At 35.3% G+C, this 19,120-nt stretch overlaps 1 protein-coding gene across 1 annotated transcript in view; it reads right to left on the bottom strand.

Annotated features, from left to right (window-relative positions):
• MALRD1 (MAM and LDL receptor class A domain containing 1) overlaps positions 1–19,120 on the bottom strand; it is a 958,969-nt gene that overhangs the window by 845,529 nt on the left and 94,320 nt on the right. Inside the window, exons 6-10 of the mRNA XM_049881884.1 lie at positions 17,544–17,645; positions 16,891–17,037; positions 12,028–12,188; positions 9,050–9,142; positions 3,341–3,548 (exon numbers count right to left, since the gene is read on the bottom strand). Of these exons, the coding sequence (XP_049737841.1) occupies positions 3,341–3,548; positions 9,050–9,142; positions 12,028–12,188; positions 16,891–17,037; positions 17,544–17,645 (711 nt within the window). The remainder of the gene's footprint in view (positions 1–3,340; positions 3,549–9,049; positions 9,143–12,027; positions 12,189–16,890; positions 17,038–17,543; positions 17,646–19,120) is intronic.

Here is a 19,120-nt window from a genome sequence, read left to right on the forward strand (position 1 = left end):
AGGATGACCACACTTCTGAGTTTGCCTAGCATTGCCCCAGTTTATGCATGTCATATGAGCATAACAATTTGTAGTTCTCCTTTTCCTTCTCAGTGTCCCTGTCTGGGCAAACAATTAAATACTCCCCAGTTCAGGCAATAAATTATATATTGCTACCCAAAGGAAGCAAGTTCATGCAAACAATCTTCTTCACTGCTATGGCTACTGAAGTAACTGAAGTAACCATTCTAATTCCGCAACAAGGCAATGCTGTAAGTTGACAATAAGACCAATGAATATAGATATAGAAAGTTCAAAGTGACCCAGGCATCATCAAACCCTTAGGAAGAGTTTTCACAATTATGTCTGTGTCACTAAACCAAACACATCTAAAGAATATTTCAAAACAAACTAATTTTGATTGTATTTAAGTGCTGAAATTTGGATTTAGGACAAAAGTTTAAAACATCTCTTTCATTACTTGCATGTTTTATCAGTTAAAATGTCAATCATTACACTTTTCATAGACCACTAAATGCCACTCTCCTTAGAAAAAGAAAAATAATTTTTTAAAACCCATTGCAATAAACATACGTGAAAGTAAGATGGTATAGTCACCTCTGTGAAAATCTTAGTAAACTGTTAAGCTGTTTCTACTGATGATATTAGCTCCAGTACACTTGAAAGGATTTTTTAAAGCTAAGTATTCTAGAACAAAACTGCACTATAAAATATAAGTCAAATCCCAGTTACCTAACTTGAGTTTCTTCCATTAATATTTCCCCTGCATAATTCAAAAAGTTTAAGGCGAAGTTATAAATATCTGAAGAATACCAGGAGAGTAAAATGCATTCTGGCAACTGATAAATGCCTTATCATTTCATGTATGTTAAATGCTACATGTTTATAAAATCTAAAAAATCATCTATTCATGTTATAAAATGTACAATTGTTATAAACACTGATTTTGATTGGTGGCTTTTCTTTTAACCTTCTACGATTATAGAATTCACTTTATCATCTCTAATAGAAGCATGAGATGTGACATGTTCATAATTTTAGAGAAATTGCACTGCGAGTTCATCAGGTAGAGTAATATTTTCAGATTATGACAAAGCTTTCTCTTGCATATTTAACCGCCACAGCACACTAACAGAAGAAAAAGAATTTCATTGTAGCAGCTGAAGAGAATTCTTCCGGCTTGTGAAAATTAAAATACACATGAGTCATCCTGTTCAGAAGTGAACCAGTCTTCTATGATATAAGCAAAAAGTATATGTGGAAAATGAATGGGAGTTATTTCATTCATTGAGCGCAACTTAGATTATAAGCATTTTCATAATATTAAGAAACCGCAAGGATCTTTGCTATACTAAATATACATATGAGTATTCCCCTTACCTTCTGGAAATATTTTAGTATTCAACAATTTTTTTTTTCAAAACATGAAACACATCCAGAGACAGTGTCATAGGAAAAATTAAATGCACTGTATAGAATCCTTGGTTAAGCTTCTTTCACTTGAATATTATATTTACTTCTTTGAAGATTCACAATTAATGTTTGCTTTTTAAATGATCTAAAAAAATCCTACAATAAAAAAGTTCCACTTTTTTCCACAAAACTTCCCAAACTGTTTTGACCACAGATCTGTATATTGCTCAATCTCTTTTTGGCGGGGGAGGGGGGAAGGAGGAATTTTATTTGTGTGTATGCAGAGTATCTGTCAACATGGCAGAGAACAGTCTGTGTAACAAATTGGGAAAGATATATATATACCTTAAAAGTCTAGGAAGTAACACTGTCAAAAGGCACAGGCATCTGTCCCTGCATTCATGCAATGGAAATAGCAGAATGGCATCAAGAGATATTCTACTGAAAAACGCCATATATGTAATCAAAGAAACTATGATAAAGGAAGAGAAATGGGAAAATATGTCCAAAATCAGATGCTAAAATATCTACATACTCCAGGTGGGAATTTGATTAAGAAAGCCAATTCAAAGGAGAACATAAAGAACGTTTCGCCACAGGAAAAAGACTAGAGAAGCTAAGCTTCAAAACGGGTAATTGAAAAAGAATGGAAAAAAAAAATTTTTTTGGTTATTCAAATAGAGAATAATACAAACTGTTAGAAAGATGAATTTCCCCAAAAGAAATGGGCCGAATTGTCTGTGAAAAACTAAATAAACATATAAAGGAATCTTACATATTCCCATTAGAGAAAAATGCTCCTCACATTTTTTTTTTTAATGAAAGAAGAGAACCACCTAAAAATGCTATTAAGATCACACTAATTGATAGACTATTTTGTTTAAGCTAGAGGTCTGAGGAATTAACTGAATCGCTGTTTACAGACTGGCCAGCAGGGGAATTTCCCCTTGCTTTCCTATCTTCACTATCCTGCATCACTGTTGTTCTTAATAAAATCCTTGTTCACCTATTGACAGAAGCATATCGTACAAAAATATTTTCCTTAAAAAGGAGACATTTATCTTGTGGCAATATTTTTCTGTTGCTCAAAAAAATACCTCACTAAAATAAGACACCGCAGCAGAATAAATGTCAAATTTTTAGTTAAAGAAACACTTGTTTGTGATATAGGAACTGGACTCATTTAAGTTGAAATTCATCATTTCTGAAGAGACACAAGTATTTTAGTTGCTAAGTTACCTCATATAGGAACCATCAAGAGCATTGTAAATTAAATTTTCTTTTAAATATAACTAGATTAGAATAGTAATGGGATCTTTTTAAATCACTCCTATCAAAGGCTCTTCATAAAAACCCTGAAGGGAAGATGTTCTGAGACTTTTTTGTCCAGTCATGATTCCAACAGTGGGCTAAAGTGATTTCCATGGTCATCATGGCTGACCTGAAGAATTGAGTTGAGAAGAAAAAAATCCTACATTTAATAAGATTACGAGTACCACCAGTTATCGTTAAGTCGATTGCTCCTCATCATTAGAAACCTATAATATATGCTTCCAAAAAGAAAGATATTAAAAGGTTTCCTCCCCCACTCCTTTTTCTCTTTAGCCAAAACACACACACACTCACACACACACACGCACCTCTCCACTAATCGCAACTATTCATTTGTTGAACAAATAGAGTTTGCAGTTTTAGCAACTTGCACCAAAATACTAAATGAACATAGGGACTCCCGAAGGAACGGTGCTGATAGCTTCAGAGTGAGAATGTACATTAATCTAAGACAATGTTCATCTTATTTAATACACATTAACTTTACCTTGTTCAAAACCAAGACTACTACAAATCCAGTGACGGTCATGAATTTGAACATGTAAACAGTGAACTGACAGCTCTCCACCGAGAATTAAACCATTAATTCACTTACAGCAAGTTTCCGGGGCCTCATCACTCCCGTCAGCGCAGTCCTGCCGAGCGTCACACACTAATTCCTGGGCAATGCACTGGCCAGTAGCACAAGTGAACTCATCTGCAGGGCAAAGCTCTCTGGATTGAGCCTGTACACAGGCGTAGACCCAGAGGTGATCGAGACCAATGAAACCTCTTTGGCTCAAAAGAGTCCCTTCAAAAATAATCTTCAGGAAAAAAAGTAAAGATGTTATAAGCTTATAATCTCTTGAAAAAGAAAAAAAAAAAAAACCTGGAGAATTATAATACAGTTTAAATCGTTATTGAGAAAAACGACAAGTTTCTTTAAAGAACAATCAAATGCAACTGAAAATAAAGTTTATATTTGATATTCCTGACCCACAATTAGATGACGGATGAACACATTAACTCCACTAAAGCTTCAGGAAAAACACTTACCATCACATGAAATATGACGTCAGTCTAACCACCTATCATATTCTTGACTGCAAACTTGTTCAGTGGTCCTTATTTCTGTAACTCTCTTTCTTCGATTTTCAAGAAAAAGAATAAGCATTTATCTTTACTTGTAAAATAAGAACTATAACCTCATCTTAGTTTTATCTACTGAAGCTATTATTTGAATGCATGAGAGAAAAATCAGGCAAATAGGAAAGGGCAAAATATAGGATATAAAATTTAAAAAGAATAAATATTTAAGAAAATCTATTAAAGTTGCTTAAAGAATAATTTATTTCATCAAAGAAGTGCCAGTTAAAGGGAATAAATCTCATTCTCTTGAATCAAATTGCTAGCTTCCCTGAAACAGTATTAGTGCAATAACCATTACACTGCTAGGCAAATATGAGATAATGTCATAATATTAGTATTCCTTAAGGCTCTACCAAGAGCCGTGGCTAGTTAGCACCAAATATGAAGGAGTAGTATAAACAGCTGAGTATGTGGCAGATGACTAATTCTCTCCTGTCCAATATGGCAGCCACTATTCACATGGGGATATTTCAATTTAAGTTAATTAAAATTAAATTCCTCAGTCATACTACCCACATTTAGAATATTTAATAGCCATGTGTGACTAGTGGCTACCATATCAGATGGTAAAGATGTAGAATGTCTCCATTATTACAAAGTTCTATTGAATTGCACTGAATAGTTGTTGTTGTTAGGTGCCATCGAGTCCATTCCCACTCATAGCCACCCTATGTACAACAGAAAGAAACACTGCCTGGTCCTACATCATCCTCACAATCATTGCTATGTTTGAGCCCATTGTTGCAGCCACTGTGTCAATCTATCTCATTGAGGGTCTTCCTTTTTTTCTCTGGCTCTCTACCAAGCATGATGTCCTTCTCCAGGGACGGGCCCCTCCTGATACCATGTCTAAAGTGTGTGAGATGAAGTCTAGCCATCCTTGCTTCCAAGGAGCACTCTAGCTATACTTCTTCCAAGACAGATTTGTTCATCCTTCTGGCAGCCCATGATACAGTCAATATTCTTCACCAACACCACAGTTCAAAGGCATCAATTCTTCTTTGGTCTGCCTTATTCATTGTCCAGCTTTCACATGCATATGAGGTAATTGAAAATATCATGGCTTGGGCCAGGTGCACCTTAGTCTTCCAAGTGACATCGTGGCTTCTCAACTCTTTAAAGAGGTCTTTTGCAGTAGATTTGCCCAATGAAATACATCGTTTGATTTCTTGGCCTCAGCGTCTATGGGCATTGATTGTGGATCCAAATAAAATGAAATACTTCACAACTTCAACATTGCCTCCATTTATGACGATTCTCATTGTGAAGCACTGAACTAAAAAAACCCAAAAAAACAAATCCAGTGCCATCGAGTCAATTGCCACTCATAGCAACCCTATTGGTGTAGTGGTTAAGTGCTATGGCTGCTTACCTAAAGGTCGGCAGTTCAAATCCACCAGGCACTCCTTGGAAACTCTATGGGGCAGTACTACTGTCCTATAGGGTCGCTGTGAGTCGGAATCGACTCGATAGCAATGGGTCACACTGAACTAGATGTTAAATTGCAAGTAAGACATTGGGAATAAAGACTCCCTCCTTTTAGTTACTTGCAGTTTAAAGTTTCTGAATAGATTTTCTTTTTTCAAAACCATGGGCAATATATATGTTTGTTAAGTTTGCAACTACAGTTAACAATTTACAAAATAATACTGCATTTAAATAATGTCTAATAATAAAAAGGTTTGTACACTAATGTACAGTTTCCCCATAATGAATAACATATATATATACATATATAAATTTTAGACTTATAGCTATATATTTTCATAGCAGCAAGGGATCAGATATGCAGAAATATCAGTCTGGATTTCAAAATTGATGAGTTTAAACTCAGATTTCAAAAGTTGGACATTATTGAAAATCTTATTACATTTACTACAGGCTTGGAAACCTAGAATAGCTTCCAAATTTATTTATTTTTACATTTTACTCTGATTTTATCTTTGGGTCAAATAACAAAACAAACAAATCCTTAGTTTATGATGAAGAAACTGTAATGGATTAGCCTTTTTTTAAAAAGTTATAAAATTTATGTAAAAGTTATATAAGCTTAGAAAAAGTAAAATAGTGTCTAAATGTTAACTCAATAGGCTTGATATAAACCTCAGCTTTGCTGAGATTACTATAATACTGCTATTTTTCAGGAATTCTGACCTCTGCAGTATATAAGATTCTAAAAATTTACTCAATATCTTTTGGATTATATCTTCTAATACTTATAAAAAGGTATGAAAGTGGTATTATAGTAAAGGAATTAAATTCTTTTAACAGCCACAAATACAAACACTCTTATTATTTTATTACTCACACTCCAGCATAAAATCACATGTATAATCTATATACATCACAAGACACCAAGGCAATTTTTCTAAGAGATAGCATTCCAATCGAGGATATGTGTATTTCAGATGCATCTCTGTATAGGTAGAATTATCCATTTGTTATAAAGATGTAAATTGTTGTTATTGTTAGGTGCCATCAAGTCGGTTCTGACTCATAGCGACCCTATGTACAACTGAACGAAACACTGCCCAGTCCTGTGCTGTTCTCACAATCGTTGCTATGTCTGAACCCATTATTGCAGCCACTGTGTCAGTCCATCTCATTGAAGGTCTTCTTCTTTTTCACTAACCCTCTATCTTACCAAGCATGATGTCCCTCTCCAGTGACTGGTCCCTCCTGATAGCATGTCCAAAGTACCTAAGAAGTCTCACCATCCTCGCTTCTAAGGAGCACTCGGGCTGTGCCTCTTCTAAGACAGACTTGTTCATTTTTCTGCCAGTCATGGTGTATTAAACATTCTTCACCAACACTATAACGCAAAGGTGTCAATTTTTCTTCGGTCTTCCTTATTCAGTGTCCAGTTTTCACATGTATATGTGGTGATTAAAATATGGCTTGGGTCAGGCACACCTTAGTCCTCAAAGTGACATCTTAGGTTTTTAACACTTTAAAGAGGTCTTTTGCAGCAGATATGCCGCATACAATATGCCATTTGGTTTCTTCACTGCTTCTTCCGTGTGCGTTGATTGTGGATCCAAGTAAAATGAAATCCTTGACAACTTCAGTATTTTCTCTTTTTATCATGATGTTGCTTATTCGTCAAGTTGTGAGAAGTTTTACTTTCCTTATATTGAGATGTAATTCATACTGAAGGCTGTAGTCTTTGATCTTCATCAGTAAGTTCTTCAAGTCCTCTTAGCTTTCAGCAAGCAAGGTTATGTCATCTGCGTATCACAAGTTGTTAATGAGTCTTCCTCCAATCCTGATGCCCAGTTCTTTATATAGTCCAGCTTCTCGGATTATTGGCTCGGCACAAAGATTGAACAAGTATAATGAAAGGATATAACCCTGACACACACCCTTCCTGATTTTAAACCACGCAGTATCCCCTTGTTCTGTTTGAACGACTGCCTCTTGGTCTATGTGCAGGTTCCACATGAGCACAATGAAGTGTTCTGGAATTCCCATTCTTCACAATGTTATCCATAATTCGTCATGATCCACAGAGTTGAATGTCTTTGCACAGTCAATAAAACACAGGTAAACACCTTTCTGGTAGTCTCTGCTTTCAGCCAGATCCATCTGACATCAGTAATGATATCTCTGGTTCCTTATCCTCTTCCGAATCTGACTTGAATTTCTGGCAGTTTCCTGTCAAGGTACTGCTGCAACTGTTTTTGAATTATCTTCAGTAAAATTTTACTTGCATTTGATATTAATTATATTATTCAATAATTTCCTCATTCTGTTGGATTACCTTTCTTTGGAATGGGCACAAATAAAAATAGAGCTCTTCCAGTCAGTAGGGAATGTAGCTGACTTCCCAGTTTCTTGGTATAGATGAATGAGCGCCTCCAGTGCTGCATCCACTTGTTGAAACATTTCAATTGGTATTCCATCAATTCCTGGAGCATTGTTTTTTGCCAATGCCTTCAGTGCAGCTTGGACTTCTTCCTTCAGTACAATCAGTTCTTGATCGTATCTTACCTTTTGAAATGGCTGAACATTGACTGGTTCTTTTTAGTACAGTGACTCTGTGTATTCTTTCCATTTTTTGATGCTTCCTACCTTGTTCAATATTTTACCCATAGAATCCTTCAAAATTGCAATTCAAGGCTTGAATTTTTTCCTACAGTTCTTTTAGCTTGAGAAATGCTGAGAGTTATTGTTTCTGGTTTTCTAACATCAGGCCTTTGCACATTTCATTACAACACTTTGTCATCTCGAGCCACCCTTCGAAATCTTTTCAGCTCTTTTATTCCATCATTTCTTCCATTTGCTTTAGCTTATCTAAGTTCAGGAAAAAGTTTCAGAGTCTCTCCTGACATCTATTTTGCTCTTTTCTTTCTTTCCTGTCTTTTCAATGACCTTTCACTGTCCTCACGTATGATGTCCTTGATGGCACCCCACAGCTTTCCTGGCCTTCAGTAATTAGTGTTCAGTGTGTCAAATCTATTCTTGAAATTATCTCTAAATTCAGGTGGGATATACTCCAGGTCATATTTTGGCTCTCACAGACTTGTTTTAATTTTCTTTAGCTGCAATTTGAACTTGCATAGGAGTAATTGATGGTCTGTTCCACAATCAACCCCTGGCCTTTTTCTAACTGATGATTTTGAGATTTCCATCGTCTCTTTCCACAGATGCTGTTGATTTGGTTTCTGTGTTTTCCATCTGGTGAGGTTCATGTGTATAGTCACCATTTACATTGTTGAAAAAAGGTATCTGCAAAGAATAAGTTGTTGGTCTTGCAAAATTCTATCATGCAGTCTCCAGAGAGTCATTCTATCACTAAGGCAGTATTTGTCCAACTACCAATATGAATTACTGCCTTCAAAACCTTCTGCTGAATTTCTATAATAGTTAACTGTTATCTGCTTCATAATGTGATTTGCTTCCCTATTCAGTGCATGGTGCTGGGAGATGCTAGGGAGGGAGTCTATCGAGAAGGAGGAAGCTTTAAACAAGAGTAGTCACAAGCTGGTTCCTCCACTCAGGGGCAATTTGACCTGAGCAGGTCCAGGTACAATAAAAAGAATTAGGTACTTGCTCTCCCTAAATGTACAAATCTATATGCCAAACTTAAATATTTACCAATGGGTGATATATTCACTACTGCAAATCTGAAAATTAAACTAGTGATTTAAAAAATTACTTCTTTTCTCTCTTATACCTTAAATTGCTCCATATCTTCTGGTATTAACACATCAGCTTTGACCCACTTGCTGTGAGTTGATGTGTTGTATGTCCACAACATTTCTTCTTCCTTTGATACAAAGAAAAAGGTATTGCTCATTCCCCAAATTCTGCTTTCACATTTACATATCTGCTCTCTTAATTACATTTTTAGTAGTGATTATCCTACCTGTATGATATGAGACCAAAACAGCAAACCCATTGCCCTTGAGTCAATTTCAACTCATAGTAACCCCATGGGACAGAGTGGAACTGCCCTCCAGGGTTTCCAAGACTGTAAATCTTTACCAAAACAGACTGCCACATCTTTCTCCAATGAGCTGCTGGTGGGTTTGAGCCACCCACTTTTTGATTAGCAGCCCAGCACTTAACCACTGAGCCACCAGGGCTCACTGTATGATATCAAGCACTCGAAAATCTAAAATGTTGTTGGTATGGATTCAAAGCCGTGTAACATTTTTAAAAGGAAAAATAAGGAAATCAAGCATGTAGTAAAACTGTTTAATTTTTTATGAATTTAGAAGACAAGAACAGAATTAAAATATGAATGGAATCTTAAAAGGAATAAAGTAGCACACTTTATAAATAAAATTCCAAATACCTTATTTTTTTTTATTAATAATACTAACAATCTAAATGTTGATTCCACTGATGTTAGTGTATTTTGCAGTATTGCCATGATACTAGAAAAGATAGGGCAGTCAAACATTTAATATAAAGGTAAACAGGGTACGTTTTCCTGTACCATCTCAATTTCTCTCTTTCTCTCTCTCTTTCTCTCTCTCTATATATATTTTCCTTATAGGAGAATTCATTCTAAGTTCCAAGCAATACAAGTAATTTTCTGGAGATGATATTTCTGTAGTTTAACTTTCCGGTCATTCTATCAAAGGCCCTTTTATGTCTTCTAGATGATATTGCTCATTTTCAGTAATTCATAACTGAATTTAAACTTTTTAAAATTCATCACTGATGTTCAGGAGTGATTAAAATAATTCTCAGGATTAGAACATGTATGGTAAAAATTTCTGTTTAAATTTAGAATAATAACTCATTCAACATTTAATGAGCATTAGTTGATTACATAACATGTGAAAGCACTATCCTAGGTTACATTTTTTAAAGCATCTTTAGCTATCGCTTAAGCTTAACAACAACAACAAAAATCTAGAATTTTTTTTTAACTATGCCTTTGTTGAAAAGAGAAATTGGAAATTATATAAGGTTAAAAACTACCTGGAAGCTCACTTGACCTGATTTACATGGCACAGGTGGCAGTAACTGAAATATTGCTGAGGCATTAATGGTACAACATATTCCTATAAAGTTTAACCTAGTTTTTGGTTTGTTCCCAGAACCAAAGAAGTAGTAAGGAGCTATTTCCCTACTCCCCCCAATCCCTTCACAAATCAAATGAAATATATCAAATTGATTGTAAGACAGTGGGGCTACCAAGTGCTGTTGCAAAAATGTCACAAAAAATATAACAGTCACAGAATGTTAGAAACCATGTCTAGGCCAAGTAACAAAGAAGAGTTTATGAGGCCCTTGAATGAAAAGTGCTTACCTAACTATGTCTCAGATCTCTGTGAGTGCCTTGGAGAGGAGGAGATAGAAGAAAGAATTCAGAACATGATGAAAATGTCACAAAAGAAACTGGGAGAGGTGATATGATAGGCTGGGGAGAAAAATGGAGGATTTCTGCTGAATTTTCAAGTATCTCGGTAATAAGAATTCTACTACCTGAGGATTAATTATTATGGTGTTTCACACTTCAGGAGAAAAAAGAGCAGACGAAAATGTTATTGATGGGCGGTTGGTGGCACCCAGTAGGAATAAATGATAAACTTCCCTTGAAAACAATGGATGTGATTGATGTCATGTGGAAGTTTCAGCTGGATTGATTCAAGGCATTCAGAGCTAAAGGAAACTAACTTTGATACTTGACTGTCTTTCTTTCTCAGCCAGAATTCCTGCAAGTATTGCCAAATACATGTTTCCCATTTCTAAAATGACTTCTGTGTTTTCTTCACTTTCATCTCTCAATGAATTCTTCTTCAGAATAGAAATTCTCAAAATGCCTCAGGTGTTTTCCCGCTTGTAGAGCGCTTTCAGTTAAAATCAGGTAGAGAAGGGCCTAGATTTGTTTTATCTACCAGCACTACCACTACAACTTTCACTCTACCTCACGTACCAATATTTTTTTTAATTCAAGTGATTCATTTGTCTGGATTTAATCAATAATTCACAGTCTTTAAAACTATCTAAGAAGACCTGGTTGCACAATGGTTAAGCACTCGACTGTTAACCAAAAAGTTGGCCGTTCTAACCTACCAGTGACTCCAAGGGAAGAAAAGACCTGGCAATCTTCTCCCATAAAGTTTAGATACTAGGAACGCCTATGGGACAGTTCTACTCTTTCCTATAGGGTCATTATGAGTCAGAATCAACTTGACGGCACACAACAACAACAACAAAACTATATCTACTGGTACCAGAACAAGTAGTTTACTTCCATCACATTTATAGCTTTAATGATACATAGCTCTAAAACCCCAAACAGATCACATCAGAGCATTAATCCAGAGCTCACATTACAGAATACCAGAGTTCTCATTTTTATTAGACCTATAAAAAAAACGTTTGCCATTGAGTCGATTCTGACTCATAGCGACCTTATAATATCTTTAATCTACCTTTATGAATTTTATGAATTTTAACAGTTTTATAAAATAATATTGTCCAAATTATTACATTAACTTTTGTACAAGACATTAACATCTAAACTGGCTTCTGAATATTTCTTTGTAGAAGCTTACCAGATAGAGTCAAGTTAAAAAAAATACCTACAGCAACATACAACTAGAAAGTGTGTGAATGATACGAGGACAAGTTGTCAAGAATAGACATCTCATTTATTCAATGAATTTGAAATAAATACAAGTGTCTTCTTACCTTATTATTATATAGCCCTACTCTCAGAACACTCTCTTCCAGAGAGTAATAGAATTGAAGATGGCAGCCCTTGCCCAAGCAGTGACACACAGAGCTATTCAGATAAGCTTTGCTGTCTAGATGGTTAAAAGTTTGCTTAGCACCTATCCATACATAATAACCTGAAAAAGAAAGCAATTTATTAAAAAAAAAAAAATTAGCTTGATTGAAATAAGCTAATTTCTGAAATCAAATTTTGATAATACCCTCAATATTAAAGTTCGATATTCTTATGAAAAAAAATTTACTGATTTAAGAATTATTATGCCACCAAGTTATCATTTTAAAGATAACAATGTAATCTTTATTTAATCAAGAATTTGCCTTCTATCTTCCTAGAATTCTTTCCCTTTTTATTATTTTTTCTATATTTTATAGAAACACCTTTATACTTTATAAGGAATACAATTTAAAATGCCCTCTTTCTTACCAAACTACATAGAAATACCATATGTGAACAACCCTATTAAACTTTAGATATGGATTTTGTAGTACATAAAACATATCAGCAATTCATTTTTTCCCATCTGGTATATAAAACCAATTTGGACTGTTCTTGAACTTAACAATATAGACAATAAAAACAAACTGATTTCTCTGATTTTACAACTTCATTTCTCAAAAGTAAAGTCTTTCAAATGCTTTATTTCTTTGTAAGCTACTAAAAATTTCCACAGCAGGTTCTAAAGCTATGAATTTAAGTTAAGTAAAATTCTCATTTACTAGAAATGTTAGACTCTAGTCAAAATAGTACTGTAAGTTCAAACTTTGCATCAAGTCCTCTGAACCAAACACAAAGGAGAGATAAGTAAAATATCAAAGCGTAAAAAAAAACAGACAGAGGCAGCTCAAACACAAGACAAAATATCTCAAAAGATGAGAAACAGAACCAAAATATTCAGTAATAAGCAGGGTTGAAGCCATGAAAATCTTGGGCTTTGGAATCAGAAGAAGGCTGTTACAGATTAGGTTTTGACTAATCTGAATGCTGAGAAAAGGATAGAGGAACAGGGTCAAACTCTACCAATAAAGCCAAAAGCTGGGTTAGGGGACCCAATTCATAACATGACGTGGAAAATATACCAACAATCACTGCCTTAGACAATGGCTCAGTGACTGAATCTGCAAAATTCCCGGCATTCCCATGCAATATGAACCCTAAACTGTCACTGTTACTCAGACAAATTCTTGGGGATCTAAGTAAGGCTTCAACAAAATCATCAAAGAGAAGTAAACATGGAAAGAAACAGTAGGAAATAACAGAGTGACATGGAAGAAAAGAACAAATCTCATTGAAAAAGGGCCTACGAAGTAAAACGTATAAATGTAATGCTAAAAAACTGCAAAAAAAAAAAATAATTAATTGTATTTGTAAATTGAAAAATTTGGAATTAATTTTGTTAAAAGTCTAATAAAGACTTTTAAGGCAAGAGGGAGGGGGAAAAGAAGGGCTAATGATGATAGAAAAATTGCATTGATTAAGAGTAGGGTTGCACAGCCAATTATTGTAATTGCTGTCAATAAGCTGTACACCTGTAAAAAGTTGAATTGGCAAAAGTTGTGTGATAGATATATTTACAAAAAAAAAAAGAGCAGCTGCTGAGGCTGCTTATGTTCAATGAAATACCTCATGAGATTTAGTTCCTTGGTTTGGAGGTATAGGATCATGGTTTCATACGATATCCTAGTTAACTGGCCTAATAACATGTTTAGTGCTTCTGTTCTCCCTCCTCGTTCATCAGGTAGTGCCTGGGGTCTTAAAAGCTTGCAAGTGGCCATCCAAGGCACAACAATTGGTCTCTATCCACTTGGAGCAAGAGATGAAGAAGAGTCAAGAATAGGAGGAGGGTATGAAATGTATGGCTAATTGCCTCTGTGAACAACTGCCTCCTTTGCCATGAGACCAGAAGAATTAGATGGTACCCAGCAATCTTTACTGAATGCTTTGATCAAAGACTACATAGAAGAATTCTGATCAAAATGAGGAAAACGCAGAACAGAATTTCAAATTCTCATGGACTCTAGACTTGCTGGAGCCATGGACAGTAGATGAACCCCTGAAACTATTGCCCTTAGATAATCTTTAAACCTTAAAAAAAAAAAAAAACTAGTAAAAAAGCTCTGCCTTGAGGTTATGCTCTTTTAAGAATTATCTATATGGTATCAAACTGATAATAGCAACTAGAAAGATTAGACAGGAACATTAGGAGGCAGTGAGTTTATGTTAACAAGGGAAGAACAACTCAATAAAGGAGGGTGAGAATGTTCACCAAACGTGAAGAATGTAATCAATGTCCCTAAATTGTATATGTAAAAAAAAAAAAAAAAAAATGTAGAAACTGTTAAATTAGTGTATGTTTTGCAGTACGTATTCTCAACAAAAGTATCAAAATAAATAAAATTTAGAAAAAAAAAGTCTAATAAAGACTTTTAAAAAGTATGTTAAGACGCTAAGGAGATAAAGGGAAAAAAATGGTAAATTACCATAAGAAAATAAACTGAGACAGGTAAAATTAAAATCTCAGTAGACAGAATATAACCTGGATAGAACAGAGTAAAACAGAAAATTAGTTGATTGGAAAGCAGTACTGAAAATATAACTCAAAATGGAGCAAGAAATATAAAAAATAAGAAAGAACAGTCAAGACACGGAGTGTAGCTTAAGGCACTCCAATAAATGTTTAATAGGACTCAAAGAAGAAAAGAATGGAGGGACTGAGAGAAAATAACTACAAGAAGAAAGAATAACAGAAACTTTCCATAAGCGAAGAAATATATGCCTTCTGAGCACTGAGAAAACAAAACAAACACTTGCACTCATCACTGGGAAATTTCAGAACATCAAAGAAAAAACAACTTTAAAATCTGCATGAAAGTGAAAAACAATTAGATGAGATCAGACTTGTCAATGTCAACTGTAGATATCAGAAGGAAAAGACGGATTACCACCACGTGCTTAGAAATTAAAAGAAAAAAACCCAAAATATTCATTTAAAAGTTTTATAACTTGATAAACTATTATTGAGGAGTAAAGCCAAATTAAAAATGTTTTAAGCATTACAAGACTAAGAGTTCATCAGCACAGATCTTCTCTTAATAAAATAACAATTAAAAAGGAAGAAGAAAGTGAACCAACAGAGAAGATATGAAATAAAAGAAACAGTGGTGAGCACAGAAAATGATAAAATATATTAGTAAATGTATGAATTTAACAAGATATTAACTTAAACTTTTCTAGAAAGTTAAACTACAGTTAAAGACAAAACGTGTTAAATTGACAGTTAAATTGCAATGAAGTTCTCCTTTAATTGAAGAGAAAGAAATACTGAAACACTTCAGAATTTGTTAAAGAAATTTAATATCGATGTTTGTAATGGTTAAGTTTATGCGTCAACTTGGCTGGGCCATGATTCTCAGTAGTTTGGCAGTTATGTAGTCTAGAAGTTGTTTGGTGCGGTGGTCACTTCCATGATGAGATCTGATATAATGTGAGCACCTCCATGATGCAATCTACTGTGAGTAGCCAGTCAGTTGAAAGACAGTTTCCTTGGACGTGTGGCCTGCGTTGAATATAAGTGAACATTCTGACAAGGATGGTGGGCTTTTGCTCACTCTGGATGCTGCAGCTGACTCCTGTTGTCTGACCTCAGGTTCTTAGGCCTTGAGCTAGCAGCTTTCCTGTGGTCTTGCCCACTGATCTTGGGACTCATCAATCTTTGCAGCCTGTGAGCAAGAGCCCTGCTCTTTGACCTGCTGATCTTGGGTTCTCCAGACCCTGTGGCTGTGTGAATCGGAGAAGCTTTTATCCTGACCAACAGACTATCCTGACTCAACAACCGCAGGAGCTATTTTCTTGATATAAATCTCTCTCTGGCATAACGGTTAAGAGCTTGACAGCTAACCAAAAAAGTCAGCAGTTCAAATCCACCACCCACTCCTTGGAAACTCTGTGAGGCAGTTCTATTCTGTCCAGTAGGGTCACTACAAGTTGGAACCAATTCGACTGCAATGGGTTTGGTTTTTGGTTTTACATATATTTATACGCTTTACTGGTTTTACTTCTCTGGGGAACCCAACCTAAGACAATGTTTATTGAAAATTAAAAATTAAGAATAATTGTAAAAATAAGAGGTATTAAGTAAAGCTTCCAGGCCAACAGGAGAAAAATAAAAGACTAACAATGCCTTCTCTAACAAAGAAAGAAAACTGGCAATGGGGAGAAAAAGTAAATAGAACACACAAAGTAAGATGGTAGAATAAGAGGCAACAACTAGTTGACAACACAACAGTGACAAAGAGAGCCAGTAATCTTGATAAATAGCCTTTCAGTCCTTTTTCTCTTTTTTCTTCTACAAAAACCTAATAACTCCTAAAAATAAAAGAAAAAAATTAGAAAAACTAAAATAGGAAATCTAGTATAATTCTCCTTTTATGCTATCTGGAAACAAGAGTTTTTGTTTTTGTGTTTGTTTGTTTTTCATGTTCAATGTCTATGGTATAATAAACTTCCAACAACACATAGTGTGTTCACTATGAGCCCTGAATGAATGTCTTAATACTGGTCACAGTTAAGCACAATTCTAAAATTGATATATAATAATAATAGTAATAAATCTGTTGCCATCGAATTGACTCCTACTCATAAAAAAAAAAAAAAATCATAGTGACCCTATATTACAGATTAGAACTACCCCATAGGGTTTCCAAGGAATGGTTGGTGGACTTGAACTGCCAGCTTTTTGGTTACCAGCCAAACTCTTTAACCAGTGTACCACTAGGGCTCCGCTCTATAATGGGTTTTTTTTTTTTTTTTTAATTTTCTACCTTCATCATCACCACTCTGATCTTGACGAGGTGTAGATTCTAATGCAGGAACTTCTCTTGCTTTTGTGAGAGTCCAGGAAATTTGTCCAGCAGATACTTCTGATGACCAGTCACACATGCCAAATTCAAATCCACAGGCTTGACACACTAATGATGGGGAAAAAAAGGTCTTTCTTAAAATCTTTGTGGATGAACTTCATCTAATAGGGTAGATTCTTAACCACAGCTTATGTTGGAGCTAAATAAGGGATTCAAAGACATGCACACAGAAACGCATACCTGGAAAATTTGATTCATTAAGATTGACAATGTAGCAGCAACACTATCTTTCAAAAGTTCTTCAATGGGTCCAAATATGCAGTCCCCAACTGAGATTCATTGACATAAAAAAGTGGGTTCCCAATCTTTCTTGTAGCACTGCCTCCATTTCAATTTTTTAAATGGCCTAACATCAGACCTTATCTACTTTACGAAATTATATTTAGTTTAAATTGCAAAAATTTTTAATGAACAAAGATACCCAACATCACCCCAACTAAATCTAGGACATTAATGTTAAAAAAAGATTGGCTGGTGAGTATTCCTATTAGTGGCCTCTGAGTCTTAAAAATTACCTACCCACAAACAGGCAGACATCTCAATTTAACACTTACACCTTAATCCTCCATCTGTAGAGTCAAATTGGCAGAGATTTGTATCTGGATTGCATAGCTCCTGCTTGGTATTTGATGTTTCTTGACACTGTAAACTTTCATCTGCTAAATTAAAAGATTGGCAAGAAGTGAGATAGATGCAGGTGCAACTGGAAAGATACTTGTATTTCTTAAAAGGATAACATTTGTTCTACAAAGACTTTTTCTCCAAATTCCTCTCTATGGTGATCTCATCTTTACATAACCTTATTAGAGAGTGACACAGATGAAGGTGTGAGAAGGGAGACAGAGAAGGAGGGAAGAAGGGAGAGAGAAAGACTGACACACACACACACACACACACACAAAACTATGCTAGAACTTTTGTATTTTAATCAGATCTAGCAAGCCCAAAAACCAAACCTTCCTTCCACGTCTCCACAGAAGTGAGTAACCCACTTGAATGTTGAACTAAGAGCCTGTAATTAGAAGGATAATTGTACAAGTGTCAAATATAACATACAGCAACATACGGTATCCTTTTTAATTGGAAGCCCTGGAACTACTTTCCATTCAGCCCTCTCAAATGGTGCCTGTTTTCTATCCCACATTCCTCCCAACACAGCACTTGAAGGTGAACTAAGTGTCCTTCTTGCTTCTATTGCCACTGTCAGATAATTCTCCATCTCACCTTCCTAAACACTCCAGCTTTGCATCTCTTGATATCAGGCAATACTCCTCACTCTGCCAACTTACTGCAGTCATCTACAGACACCCATGCACTTCTCTGCAATCCTTGATTTTAGCTCTTGGATCACTGTCATTTTTTTTTTTAATTTGAATATTCACTTTCATCTTGCCTCTCAGTTTCTTGATATCTTCTTCTTGATGACTTTGAAGGAGGACACTGATGAACTATCTCTGCTACTGCTCCTAAGTATTATCATTACTGATAAAGATAACACTTCCTTTATCTTGATTTCAAGTGTCCACTCTCCAAACAGCACCTCCTATCTTTCTGGCTCACTTCCTGTAGTATCTCAGCTCTTAACAATTTTTTGACTGCAGCAGGCCCTACAATCCAATGATTCTACAATCTTTTCAATTCATTCCATTCTTATCAGGTCCTCATTTCCTTTCTTACAGAGTTTACTCAAAAAGGTCAATCATTATAGTCTTTCCCCTGCCAGCTCTCATGCTTCTCCATACTCTCATGGCAAGAATACTCAGAACAATACAAATTAAACATTTGGATTCTGTCTGGCCTAACCCTCTCCTCTCATATTCTTCCCCATCTAAATTAATAACAACTCCATTCTTCCAATTGTTCAGGAAGGACATTTGGAATTATCCATGACTCATTTATTTCTCTAACTCCCAAGATCTTCACTTGCAAATCTTCACTTGATCCATAAAGTGCACCCAATATCTGACTACTTCTTACCATCTCCACAACTACTACTCCTCCAGTTCAAGGGAAAATCATCTCCTTCTGAATTATAGTAATGTCTTCTTACTTTGTTCTCTTGTTACTGCCCTCATCTCACTGTTGTTAGGTGCTTTCAAGACAGTTCTGACTCACAGTGACCCTATATACA

Source organism: Elephas maximus, chromosome 4, assembly GCF_024166365.1.
Source record: "Elephas maximus indicus isolate mEleMax1 chromosome 4, mEleMax1 primary haplotype, whole genome shotgun sequence".
Classification (NCBI taxonomy): Eukaryota; Metazoa; Chordata; class Mammalia; order Proboscidea; family Elephantidae; genus Elephas; species Elephas maximus.